We start from the raw sequence: 14,075 nt of genomic DNA on the forward strand, positions 1-14,075 counted from the left end.
AGACAAAAAACAAAAATACTGCAAGAAAATTTTAACACCACAGAATTTAAGACATGTATTTGAGTTCATGTGTACAGTCCCACCGAAATCAAAACGACAACTCATGTGCATGAATTTGAGTGTATCTGTAAGGCTTCACAGAATTAAACCCTAAACTGGAAACATTTCAGTTATTACCTGTTGCATCATGTTCAAACTGCTCTTATACCTTAGATGCATTAGGAAGTACATCACGTACCTTCCACTAACTCACTCTCTCATCCCACCCCACCCCTTCATATAATTTATTAATTTTACCTCTATGGCCACACTAGTTTCCTTATTCTTAAGAAGCTGGAGCTCCTCTAAACGCTGCTTGTCTTCATCTGACAAAACTGTAAATGTTTCTTCTGATGGGTCCTAATACATATTTGGGGGTGGAAAAACAAACATTCAATAACCCTCACAGAACATCTTTCAGCCTTTTAATGTTTCTGCTTAAGGAGCATAGCCATTACCAAATCTTTACCTCAAAATTTACCTCATCATCCACTGGAACAGAAAAGTCATCTAAATGGCTCACACGTCCATCTTTGCCTATTTCATGGACAACAAAGTCCGAATATCTGATAGGAAGAAACATGCATTAAATTTGTAGTAAAAAAAAAAAAAATCCCACATCACAAAGTCCTTTCCCAAGAAGCTTTTTGTTAGCAGAATTCACTCAAGAATTCCAAATTCACATAATTCAATTCACATAAAAGAAAATTCAACCGTGAGAAAGCTGTACCTATTCCCATCCCTCAGAAGGATACCATGAGAACACAGAAGGTCTGGCATATCTAAACACAGCAGACTTCTTTGCAGATAACCAAACACCTGCTGTAGTTATTCTGAGTCATTTTCTCACTAGCTTGCAGAGATCAGTAATGCATATCCTTAATACCAGTCATTACTAGCACTTAAGACTCTACCGCACTGTTACAATGTGAACACACATGCATTAATTCTGTCACTTCAAGTAAGCTATAGAATAAAGTGCATGTTAGCCAACCTAAGGAAAGCAGGACAAATTCAGCTCTGTTACATGCATTCAATTATAAAGAACATCTTTCAAATAAACAGTTGCTCTGCATACTCTATGACAGCAACAAAGAATTTGACTGTGACATTTTCAATCAAGTCACTATGTCCTATAACAAAAACGCCCTGACTTTAACAGAGCACAGACAGTCTATGTTGCAATGGCTAACTGATTTTTAAGTAGCATTTGCTTGTAAAGGAAAAAAAAAAGAAAAAGAAAAAAATCTTAGTCTATGAATGTTGAAAGACGAATAAAACTTCACCATGGGAATGTTACTACTGTATCTCCCCCAAGCCCCCGTCTGCCATACCTTGGTGCAGCCATACATCATATTGGTAGAATTCCTTCCTCAGGAGCATTATGTGTCCTCTCTCCTATTATCTGTAGCTGTCTAGACATGCTAGTGACTGGTACCATAAAAACACCAGAACTAAATTAATGATAGGTATTATAAACTAGGATCAAAGAAAAACCATGAGCCAACGAATGTTTCTACCATCCAGCTACCTTTGGCCTCCTTGGTTCAAAACTGGCAGATTTCCCAGAAGGAGGTTCAGCACAGACTGTGTTCCCCAGTGAAGGATTATGCTAGCTGCTTAATGCTGCATATAAAGATTAAGTACATATATAATATATACATATCACTTTATTATGTAAAATTATCTATATATGAAGCCAGTATTTAAAAACAGGGACTTCTTGGTGTGTAAACAAAGCATCCTTAACTGCTTTGCTAAGTCAGGGCAACAATGATTCTCACTTCAGTGAGTTTTTGTATTTGCATTCTGTTTTATTCAAAGAGGTTATTTAATTTAAAAAAACCTGGAAGTTTCACTAAAAAAGCTACTAAAACCCAAACACCTTATTAAGTATATAATGTAAAATTCCACACCCTGAGTTATAAAATTCCTTCTTATGTTTTGTAAATGACATTACAACTGACCAGACTATAATTTAAAGCCTAACGGACCATCTGACAATACACGTGTTTAAAGACATTAGCACAAAAAAAGGCAGAGAAAAACCAAAGAGTGATGGTTTCAACACCGTTCTGCAGTGCATCTTGTATCAGCACTGAACGGTGGTACAAAAGGTGGGCGTACTGCATAAGGTTTTATGCTGTATGCTACTGCCAGAGAGCAACAGAAATAGCAAAGGTCAGTGTAATCATGTGTTTCTATCCATACACAGCTTCCTTTTTCAGAACTCCATTTGACAGGAAAGAAGGAAAAAAAAAAAATTTAGAAAAGTCCCAAATTAAACCTTTCTTTCAGTCTCAGCACTAGGAGAAGAAAGTGATGAACCTCCCAAGAGGCCGCACATAATCCAGTTGCGTCTTGTGACTCATAAGAGGAAAATGGAGAACAGCTGCTTAACACAAGGAATTAACATACATAACAAGACAAAGAGTTACCTCTCTTTTAAGATTCCAGAAAACCCTTTATGAGAGCTAACAAATTTAGTTATGCCAACGTCACTTTCTGTCAGTCCATGCTTCATCATGTCTGCAAAGCTCTCTGGATCTCCATCTTCGTCACTGTCCTCTAGTTCCTCATCTTCCTGCTCCTCACTTTCCTCATTGGGGATTATTTCATTTTTCGTGTCCTCAAGCAGAGATTTGTCAGGTTGTCCTGTTACAGTCTCAACGCTCTGCCCAGAGTCGTTCCCTGTCTCAGACTTCTCTGAGATCTTCTGTCTTTTAATTTCATCTGCATTAGTCACATCATCCTCAGAGTGAGGACGTTTCAAGGATACACTATTCATTTCTACAGTTTCCATGTTTAAGGCACAGTGTAGGATAGAAAGCCCTGAGGAGCAAGAAGAATGGCTTATTTCCTGTCTGTTTAAGAGCAATATCAATACATAGTCTCTTCACTCCAAGGACTCTGCACCCTGCAACAGTTCAGGAAAACCACATAACTTTCTGCATTTTTAAGTTAAACATCAAGTAAAGATTTTGTACAGCTAGAAACAATATGTACTTGGGAAGAGAGAAGGGAGATGTTACGGGGAATTTTACCCACCCAAGGCAGCACACATGTTAGGCTACAGAAGAGCAGGATTCAATACTACACTGACCATTTACCATCATTGTCACTCTTGCCAACTCTTACCACAGCTGCATCCAGCCCTGTGCACACAGGCTCTGCTGTCAACAGCAATTTAGTGCCTAAGAAACTTTTTGTTCCCAAGCCTTCTGTTAAACATCACTACTCTCGATTATTCCTTGTTCTACCAAGATTCCACCTTGCAAGGATTGAGAGAGGATGGCTCGGTTCCCCCAAACCTGAAATCTCATCTCTTCTAACATACACAATCCCACACGGAAGTCAAAGTGGCAGCATTTCAGACCAAAAGGTAAGAGGGATGAGATAACAAAATCGTTGAATGAGTGGGCAAACAAAACAACAAAGAAGTGAAATGATGTCCGAGAAGAACATGACTACTCACGCTGGTGGAGCAGAGCTCTGACTCTTCCCTGGGAACCTGAGCTGCCACCTTTGCATCAGCAGAACTAGTACCTTCAGATCTGAAAAACAGAGGAAAACTAACTCTTTGAGGAAATTTTAGGCGAAAAACCCCAACTATGAAAACATGTATGAATGTGATCATTACAGAAACCAGCCGCCTCTGAACCCAGGTACCAGTAGTTACATAGGAGCAGACACTACTCAGACAGACAAGTTAATAAGAAATAGAATTGTAAAAGTGTTACCAACCTAGTGACGTAACACAATATTGCTATTTAGCACGCTACAGCAGAGAAGTTTGGGTTTATTTCTACATTTGTGAAAGGAGACCAGAGTTCCTATAATTAGGCAACGACAGGACCTTTCTCCCAGCATCACCCAACTGGCACACAGGTGTGTTGGGGATAAACCGCAGGTTTTGGTAGTGGGTGACTGCATGGGAGGAGGTCATCAACTGCCCTGTGATGGTCACGGCCAGTTCCAGCTGGCTCTGTAATGGACAAAACCCACCGCCTGCCAAAACTCCAACTCATCAGATGAGCACACAGTGCCTCTGCTCCCACTTATTTAAGAAAGGGGGGAGCTGCCAGTGGCAGAAAGCACAACGAGGAAGCACAAGAGGAGGCGTGTGACAGCACGCTAAAAAAGACACAGCGGGAGGCATGGGGAAGGGGGCATTGCTGGGGACGCGGCTGGAGATGCACTCATGGAAGGAGGCTCTCCACACCAGAGCAGGGACACCCCTGAGAGGACTGCAGCCTCTGAAGGTGCCCACACTGGGGCAGGGACACCCCTCAGGTGACTGCGGCCTGTGGAGGTGCTCACGCAGGGGCAGGCACACCCTTGAAGGGCCTGTGGCCCATGGAGGGGCCCACGTGGGAGCAGAAGAAATGAGGAAGAAGGAGCAGCAGAAAGAAACCTCCATGCACCAACCCCAAGCTCCTGCACCAGCGCTGCCTCACCCCAGGGACAGAGTGGAACCTGTGGGGACAACCAGGGGAGGGGAGATGAGGAAAGCAGGGGAGGGGAGGTATCTGGAGTGAAGGGAAGGGAGAGGAAAGGAGTCTTCCCCAAGTGTTTAACTGGGTGTCGTCTTTGTATCTCACTAGCCAAATCAGTAATTAAAAGTTTATGTTAACTGGCAATAAATTAAATTAAATTCCCTGAGTCAAGACAGTTTTGCCCACAACAACAGGCAAGTTTCTGAATTAATAGGATTCAACTGCTACTAAGAAATTAATTTAGGCACAGAGCGGTATTTGAGAGCTACACACATCATCCTGTATTATCTCTCCAGTCACTAGATAGCATATTCTATTTAATTTTAAAGGGTATGTTTTTAAAGGAAGACTCATTACTAAGTCGATAATCATCACTTGCTGGGTTGTTAACTAACTGTTACTAGTTAGCTGTTAGCCATTGCTGATTTCATTGCCTGGACATTCCATTGTGGGTCACAAACTTAGGGTGAAGAGGCAGGAACAGCTGTTTTAGAAACATCTGAAATGTTCTGCTCAAATAAAGAACTGAAAATGGACACTAGAAAAAAGAATGGACAAAAGGGAAATAAGGAGAAACTTATAAAAAAATGTATATGATGCCTGAAGAGAGGAGTGACAAAACACACGCAGAAGAAAGCGGAACAATTAGCAAATCAATGTACCTTCAAGCAGGAAGCACCAATTTCAGTTTGTGAAATACCTTGTTAATAAAAACAAGGTACATAAAATCCTTCTTTAAAAATAAGAAAAAAATCGTACCCAAGAGAAGCGATTCACCAGCATTTCCAGATTCTTCTCCTATGTTCCCAAATTTATGGAGCCTGGGTTATAAAGCACTGATGTGGAAAAGGCTTCTAGATGGCTTATGTCTTTGCATGGCAAATAAAACACCACTTGGCACACTGAAATCCTCTGAGACACCTGCCAAAGGAGGTAACAAGACAAATCTCATGTTTCTAAAATAAAATTATACCTAGTTATTGAACAATACAAACTGTTTGAAGAATTCAACATCGGCCACAAGTACCCCAAAGCCATCAGATACGGCCTATGCTCACAGCAGAGGAATGACTCACATACAACAAAGTACTATCCTGCGCCAAATGGTGGCCATCATCTGGGAAAATTTCTGCAGGATAATTACTTGAAGGAGCAAGTTGAAGTGAGCAGGGCACACACTCTGTCACTTGTGCAGATTGCTAGTGAGAGGCACCTATTATTTTTTGACAGCTGCTCAACCACCTCGGTCCTTTTCCTAGCAAACAGGTGTTTCCATAAAAGCCAGAATTTGCATTAACAGGAAATCTGCAGCAATTTCAACAGAGACCATGTTTCAGCTGAGACTGAATTTACTACTACAAATAAAGGGCTTGATTCTCCCCAGCAAGAAACGCTGAGCGATTACTTCTGGTGTGGTACCTGTCAGGCAGACACACAAGCTGGGGGAGCGGGGCTACGGGGTACCTCCCACTCAATAAATAAAAGAGCAGGAGCACGCCAGCGCTGGGTGCGAAGCTGGTTTCTCACGAGACGAGGCAGATCGGATGAAAAGGCGACCGATGAGGGAGGAGGGAGCGATGATACAGCAGCGCCCGAAAGCAACCCCTTCAGGCGGGCGCAGGGGGCAGCGGGGAGCCCGCCCGGGTGCAAGAAGCGTCTCCCAGCCGTGGGGGCTGGGAAGCCAGCAGAGGCTCGGCACCTACGCGGCGGCGTCGTGCAGGGGGAGCGGGTCGAGCAGCCGCAGCAGGCAGAGGGACGGGCCGGAAGAGCGGCGGCAGGTCCCGCGGCCCGGCGCTGCCAGCCCCGAGGCTGCCGGGGCAGGGCGAGAACGAGCGAAGGGGCTGGGGCAGGCGGGAGGACGGCGAAGAGGCGGTAGCAAAGGGCGGCAGCCGCTGGGGTCACGGCACCACGCGGCTGCCGCTCGCTCGCCCGCCCTCCCGCCGCGGGAGCCCCGGAGCGGGCCAGGGAGAGCCCGCCGCAAGCCGGGGGGGAAAGTTGCCCCGAGGCTTGACTGCTCCGCCCGCCGCCTCGGCCCCGCGCCCAGGCTGGGAGCGGGGGCTAGGAGCCGGCCCCGTCGCGGAGGCCGCAGCTGCCGCCTGCCGCGGAGCCCTGTGCGGCCGCGGCTGCCGGGGGAGGGCGCGCCTCCGCCCGCCGCCAGGCAGGAGCCGGGGAGGGGGTTGCCACTTACCCGCACGCCGGCACGGGAGGACGGGCCAGGCGCCAGCGCCGCCGGGAAGGAGGCGGCGGCGGCGGCGCCAGCGAGAGCGAGCGGCGCGGGCCCGCCCCAGCTCCGCGTGTGCGGAGGCGGCCTCCTGCCTGCGCCCGCCCCCGGCCGGCCCCGCCGCCGCAGCGGCCCGGCCCGGCCGGCGGGGAGCGCTCCCACCCGCCGCAGCCATTTGCCGCCGGCGGCGCTTCCGCGCCGCGGCCGACTCCCGCAGAGCCGCCACTTTGCGGTACGGGGCTCGGCCGCGCCTCCCGGAGGGAAAAGCCCCGGCGCTGGCCGCCGGTCCGGGTGCTAACACGGAAGGAGGCAGGTGGCCTCGCGGCGAGGTGCCATTAGTAGGACGCCTTGCCACAGCTTAATCGTGTTTAATTAAAGGGTTTCCAGGCGGGGCCACCCGCACGGGTGGGTGTCGGGGAGCGGCGGCCCCAGCTGCTTCCAGCGAGGGCGAGGTGGGTGCGGGAGGGGGGGGAGGTGGTACCCACTGAGGGGCTGCTCTTGCCCACGCTTCTGTCAGCTCTGGCCTGCTGAGGCTTCCTTTGACAGTAAAAACCAGTTTGAGGCATCTAGGGGAAGCAGACAAGAATTTACAAAAGAATGGCAACTTTACAGAAAAAGTTGAATTTCCAAAATACAGCCATAGCCAAAGCAGGGAGTCGTGCATGAGAAAGTGGCCTTCCTGAGCTCCCCTAATGTACGAAACGGATTGCGCTAATTGTACCTTAGTCCCAGGACACTGGCATGTTTGAGTACCATTTCAAAACCTACACCCTATCTATGCAAATCATACTACCATTTTAAAACTAAATAAAACCAGGCCGGATCTGTACTATGAGTCGTTCCTGACATTGTCAGAATGTCATCTTCTACCCTCCTTTCTATTTTAAGCAGTGGTGCAAAGAACATCTTTTTGTTAACTTCAACACGTATTATTTGTCTTTACTTTTAAGACCCTTTGTGTCATATCTTAATCCTAGCCAGCCTCAGACTTTCTCTTTGCCAAGCTATTAACACCACTCTTTAACTTCTCATACTTCTCATTCTCTAGTTGTATTCTATTCATCACACTCGTATGTGATGACACAACTGCTGTGCATATATGGGTGACTTATTTTTTCATCCCTTGTACTTACTTTCTTGTTCTACTCCAAGAGGGGAGGTAACACAATGGAGTACTTCGGTTTGGATTTAAAAAATCCCAGGTACGCGTGCATTGCTCTATGGCTGGCTTATAAAAGACCACATCAAGGAAATGCAAGTTGCAGTTAGAAAGGAAGGAGCACCGATTTGTGGCTATCCTTAGGTCTGAGTGGAGATGGATCCATAGACATTTATTTTATCAAGTACTAGGGGATCAAAGCTTTGTCTTTATCACAGAGCTTTAGTTTACCCCCATCCACCCTTCACACTTGGAATTTAAATAACCTACTAGAAACCAGTAGGGCTATCAGGGATGGGTTTCATGTGCTCCTGTGAACAGGTCAACAGTGGACTGGAAACAGCAATAGACATTAGCGATCCACAAGGCAGAGTATGGTACCTCTGAAGACTGTAGCATCACTGAGGAATCCAGAGCTAGGACTACTATTGTCCAACTCCCACCTGTCTTGGTGGTAGGAGAAATACAAAAAGACCTATGCGTCCTTTGAACATTGCTGTCATCTGACCAATTACTATAGCCACGGTATGTAGATGTTGAAAACTAGTTCCTCCACCTCTCCCAGGCAAACACATATTATCTGGCTGGGGGATCCTTCAGCAAGACTTCTACGCATCGGTCCGACTTTTTTTCTTATGTAACTTTTTGCTTCTTTCATCTTGCGTGGGAGAATTTCCCTAAAATATTTATTTTTCCTCTTCCAAATTCCTACATTAAGTACATCCCTGTCTACAACATCCTTGTCAGTCATTAAGTAGCTTGTATGTTACAACCTGTGCTTGGTATGATAATTACCCTACAGTTAGGTCTCCCTGTTGACTATGTTCATCTATCATCCATTATGATTAGCTTGGATTGAATAGAATTTGGAGTGGTATGAAGTGCCTCATGCAGTGAAGAACCAGCATTTTGAAGGACCTGCAGGTGCTACCACAAGGAAAATAGCTAATAATATCATTACTATGCATTTCTCAAGTTTTCTAATATATTCAGCAAAGTTTATTACTCCTTTCTCAACACCAGTAAGCAATCTCTGACATATTAAGTGACTATTTGCCTATGTCTGAGAATCTACAAAAAAATCTTTGAGACCATCCTTCCTATGGTTCAGGGTCTGGAAGGAGGGACTCTCTAGTTCTGCTTCTGAGATAAAGCTGAGCCATTCTGGCAAGTAGAGACCATCAGTACTTAAAAGATGGCATGCTCAGTCATCCTCTGTTATGGTCTACCCCTAACATGGTTTCCACGTGCAGGCTGGCAAAGGGCACGCAGTCATCACCGCTTTCTCTTTCCATTAGTCAAGTGCTCCTTTTACATACAGAAGTATAGTGTAAAATGTAAGAAAATAATGATATGGCTGCAACTTCAGCTTGATTTTTTTCCTCTGGTTGGTTTAACAATTAAAAATACTCTGCTATAAATGGTCTAACATACCCGTCAGGTGGTATCATTAAAACATTTTTTTCATCTCAATTAAAATGTGAGTATCAGTATGTTCCCATAGAAACTTCATTTAATGCAACCTAAAGGAAGTTTGTTTTGTGGAAAAAAATTATGAGCGACCATAGTTATGGCTGTAATAAGCTTATAATGTCTTGCCAGTCTCAGGCTCCCTAGGAGGGGCAGTCAGGATAGCACATACTGGCAGATGGGAGCATAAATCTGGCTAGGAAGAGAACACAACTGAGAAGCATGTTGAGTCAGTCTCCTCCGAAGATGCTCCTCAAAAACCCAAAGGTACAAAGTTGAGCTGTTCCCACTCCATAGAATGAAAAAATAGTAAAACAGAGCCGCAATAACTGCACTCACTCTTCTTCAGTTTTATGCCTCTCAGGGGCACAGACAATCAGGAAGATAAGTTGTAATTTTACACCTCTTTGCAACAGCTGCACTTAACTGGTCTCATTTTTACCTGTCACTAATAGCACCACAGAGAATTAAAATGAAAGAACTATTAAAAGCCTAATGTATTTTTCATATGTAGGTTGTTTGCATTTCTAATGCTTATTTTGAAGCCTTGCATGAAGTGAAAAGTGGAGGTGATAATTCATTACCATGCAAAATCTAAAAGTACAATATTATGAAAAAAACCAGGGTTTTTCTGGAGATAGAGAACTTAATGCACAAGGTAAGTCATTTCAGTGAGGAGGTTCTTTGAAGAATGTTGAAAACAGTCCAAAAAGAATCATACAAATTTCCAAAATAATGACAAAAAATGGTTTTCAGAGAACACAAGTTATCAAGGTTTATAGTGCTTTAATAGGCTATCACCTCTAAGTTGATTCTTCCACTTTTCCCTTCCCCCATTCTTTTTTTTAAATGAAAAGCTGCTTATTTTTCAAATTCATCTCTCCAAATCCCTTGGTCAATTAGTCTGCAATAGGAGAAAGGCGGAAAAGCATCTTATCTAGACAGACAATGAGAATTTTAGGCAGAGAGGACTGGGATTTTTTTGACCAAATTTGTTCCTCTCTAAAAAATGAATGATATAAAGGTAGCTGTAAACAAGTCATCAGGTACTGTGCTGTACGTGGTAATTTTAAATTAAGAGTGTATGTGACTATAGAAGATCAAGTAAAACCTTAACCATAGGATTGGGAGGTAGCCATGAAATGTATTTTCTTTTTGTACCTTTGTTTCACTGTTAGAAGTTTGATTCAGGGATGTTGTAAAGCTTTGCAGCAGCGTAGGCAAAACAGGATGTTATCGCCCGCAGATCGAGTATCTTTGAGTGGCAGCGTTCAATTTTTTGCAAGGACAGACAGTAAAGAGCAAGTATTACAAGAAACAGGAATCTGAGCTGGGGGGAATAATTATGTATTTCTGCCCCCACCCGCAATTCCCCGGGAAGGCCTTTCACCTCCACGGGCTGAAAGACCTTTCCGTGTATTTGGGAGGAGGCCAGCAGCGGAGACAGGACGCAGAGCCTGACGAGCGACCGGCGAGCAGGGCCGCCTGCTCCCGCCGCTCTCCCGCGGGCCGCGGCGGAGCCCGGCTGCCGAGCGGGGCGGGCGGGGACCCCCCGGACCCCCCGCCTCCTGCCGCCAAGCTGCTGCCGCGCACGTAGGAGGGAGAAGGGAAGGCTGCGAAGCTGGAGGGAGAAAACGAGCTATCCCGGCAGCTCATGCTGCTCAAGCGCCGGCCTGCAGGGTAGCAGAGTGTGCTGCTTTCTGTGTGCCTGCCTGCCTTGCCTGTGCCTGCTGTCACACTGCGTTTTCCAGGATTTTTTTTTGGCTGCCTTGGATCACTGTTACGAAATTTCGTCCCCTATTAAGCTCCTGGCAAAATGCTGTTGTCCTCAGTACGACTGGATCTGGTCACTAAAAGCACTTTAGAAGTCACAGCATTCATGTCAAAGATTGACAGACGTGAAACTAAAATGGATTACGGCAATACCTGTGGTATTTTTTACTCATAACGGTGAATGACTTTAAAAATCTCATTCCCCATCATCCATACAGAAAATCCTGATACCCGCGTTTGGTTAACTTCTAGGCTGTAGCCACATAGTAGTATTCCCTCTTTACATGCCTAATTCTTCACATAGTTTGTGGATGATAAAATCCAGAACACAAGCAATCCTCCACTTTTCTATCACCCTTCTCTTTCCTGCTGCCTGGAGATACTATTGATACTTCATTCACTTACAGAGTTGTCCAAACTGATTAGCATTGGCAAAAGTAATCCCTGGGTCCGCCTGGCTACTTGACAAAAGGAGCACAGCTGACTTCATGTTACTGTCTAGGGGGAGTACAGTAAACGCTCATGATTTCAAATAGGAAATAGGTAATAGGAACATATTCCACCACAGTGTCATTTCACAACAGCTTGTTTAGCTGGGCATTTACACTGGGCCAGTGCATCAGTACTGGGACCACACAAATAAGCTCTCCTATGCAGTCGAGGATGAGGACCAGAATCCTGAAATATCCCAGCAAAGTTTGCCTGTTATATGGAGCGAGAAGTACTTGCCAATTTTTAATCATTGAGCTTAGTGACTGGCATGACATCATTTTTTTGTCAAGGAAATTATTTACAGGCACTTGGAAGGTCTGTAAGGAGGTCAGGAGGCTGTCTCAGTGCCTTTCAGTGAACCTGGTCTCTCAGGTACCTGCTTGGTGGTCAGTTGGGAAGATGGAGTATGTTGTTAGAGCAACCACCTTCACTGTATTTTTCAGTGTACAAAATTACCTTTTAATTATGAAATAAGTTCAATATTAGGGAGGGTTCTGCTCTGAGACTAAGCTTGGCTGTGGGGCACAGTGGAAGTCGTATAGTGGGCTGATACAGTGGTTGGCTTGAGTCTGTTTCTTGTGTCAGACACTTGCCAATGTTGCTAATGAATAGTAGGGGGAAAAGAAATCTGAAAAAGCCCTAAACTGAGTGATAAAATAGAATATTAGTTTCATGGTTCTGCTGCCAGATAGTCAGGCAATCCATGGAGTTAGTACACAGGGTTTAAAATGTTGAGAGAGAAATTCCAAATATGATTTTTAGTATCCAGATAACCTCTGAATCTAAACTCTAATAAAGCTTTTCACCAAAATGACATGTTAATTAGTCAACACTATATGCAGACTCTTTTGTTAAAAAACCATTTACTTCTGCAGAAAGGCACCCAAAACCTGTACTATCCGTGCTACTCTGTTTCTGTGGAAACTGTCTGTTGGAGTGGAATAGGAAAAACGGGGGGGAGAGAAACAAGAGGTGAAGTGGTTTTGGCTGAAGACCAGTTGGCCAGTCACAGTTTCAGCTGGGGTAACTCAGACAAGCAAGCTCTCAATGCTGAAGTCCAGACAGTTTTCTTCCCTTCTCCCCTTAACTTGCAGCGAGGGAGGAGTCTGGTTCAGCAGAAACCATTCAGAAAGTGGTTGCTCAAGCAATTTATCTGGGATTTTCCCTGATTTTTACTCATATTAAAGAGGTGATACTTACAGATTTTTTAATGCAACAAGAATTTTAGTCAATCAGTAATGTTAGTCAATAGCTACCTAAAGTGGTAGAGCAAGGTTTGCTCTGAAATGAGCCTTCCATTGACAGACATGTTGCACAGTCACTGGTCCTCTGAAAAGCACCATTGTATCCTTGAAAGGACACTCTCCTCTTCCAAGACTGAAAAGACACATTTTTATCATTCTGGGGCTTCCAAAATACGCATGGTTTTGATGAATTGCTATGAAAGACAGGACAGTCTTGACTAATAAACTCAGCTCTTTATTTTCTGTTCCCTGATACTGTTTCACTGACAGTCATATTGCTTTCTCCTAGAGTAAGACAACTTTCTTAAAAATAATATCTAAATTAACAAAAGAATATATTGTGATTTTTTTCTATTTTTAATCAATATTTGCCTGTTACCTGTGGGTGTGGGTCAGGGTAAAAATTCTAACATGATACAGTTGTGATTGATGGCCTTATTCTGTAGAAGGTGTGCGTGGGGGTCTGTTTCTATCACACACACACAGAAAATGACCGGACTGTCACTGCAGTCTGAGGCTCCAGGTTGGAGAGCCTGTGCATTTTCCTGTCTAGCCTCAGTATGCACATACTGTCACAGAAGACCAAATGGAAATGTGCGGCATGTAGCATTATGTCCAAAGTTCAGTAGAGAATTCTGAATTACTGCAGGAAAAGAGGAAGGAACAGAAAAAGCAGCTTGCAAGAATGGAGATTACAGGGAAAAAGTAACTAAGGAAATGACATTTGGACAGGCTGGATCAATGGGCTGAGGCCAATTGTATGAAGTTTAACACGGCCAAGTGCCGGGTCCTGCACTTCGGTCACGGCAACCCCATGCAGCGCTACAGGCTTGGGGAAGAGTGGCTGGAAAGCTGCCCAGCAGAGAAAGACCTGGGCGTGCTGGTTGACAGCCGGCTGAATATGAGCCAGCAGTGTGCCCAGGTGGCCAAGAAGGCCAATCGCATCCTGGCCTGTATCAGGAACAGTGTGGCCAGCAGGAACAGGGAGGTGATTGTTCCCCTGTACTCGGCACTGGTGAGGCCGCACCTCGAGTACTGTGTTCAGTTTTGGGCCCCTCACTACAGGAAAGACATTGAGCTGCTTGAGCGTGTCCAGAGAAGGGCAACCAAGTTGGTGAGGGGCCTTGAGCACAAGTCTTATGAGGAGCGGCTGAGGGATCTGGGGTTGTTCAGTCTAGAAA

The 14,075-nt window shown here is 45.1% G+C and overlaps 1 protein-coding gene across 12 annotated transcripts in view; it reads right to left on the reverse strand.

Moving 5' to 3' along the window:
* PUS7 (pseudouridine synthase 7) overlaps positions 1 to 14,075 on the reverse strand; it is a 48,776-nt gene that overhangs the window by 18,083 nt on the left and 16,618 nt on the right. For 5 of the 12 annotated variants that reach the window (XM_052791041.1, XM_052791042.1, XM_052791036.1 and 2 more), the window contains 5 exons: positions 5,295 to 5,456; positions 3,515 to 3,593; positions 2,478 to 2,956; positions 509 to 605; positions 298 to 399 (listed from right to left, as the gene is read on the reverse strand). In XM_052791041.1, the coding sequence (XP_052647001.1) occupies positions 298 to 399; positions 509 to 605; positions 2,478 to 2,842 (564 nt within the window). In that variant the 5' untranslated portion in view covers positions 2,843 to 2,956; positions 3,515 to 3,593; positions 5,295 to 5,456. Of the gene's footprint in view, positions 1 to 297; positions 400 to 508; positions 606 to 2,477; positions 2,957 to 3,514; positions 3,594 to 5,294; positions 5,457 to 6,723; positions 6,837 to 14,075 lie in introns of those variants that run through there. The other 7 variants (XM_052791040.1, XM_052791043.1, XM_052791045.1 and 4 more) reach the window with 5 other exon arrangements.

The sequence above is a fragment of the Harpia harpyja genome, chromosome 6 (genome assembly GCF_026419915.1).
Source record: "Harpia harpyja isolate bHarHar1 chromosome 6, bHarHar1 primary haplotype, whole genome shotgun sequence".
Lineage (NCBI taxonomy): Eukaryota > Metazoa > Chordata > Aves > Accipitriformes > Accipitridae > Harpia > Harpia harpyja.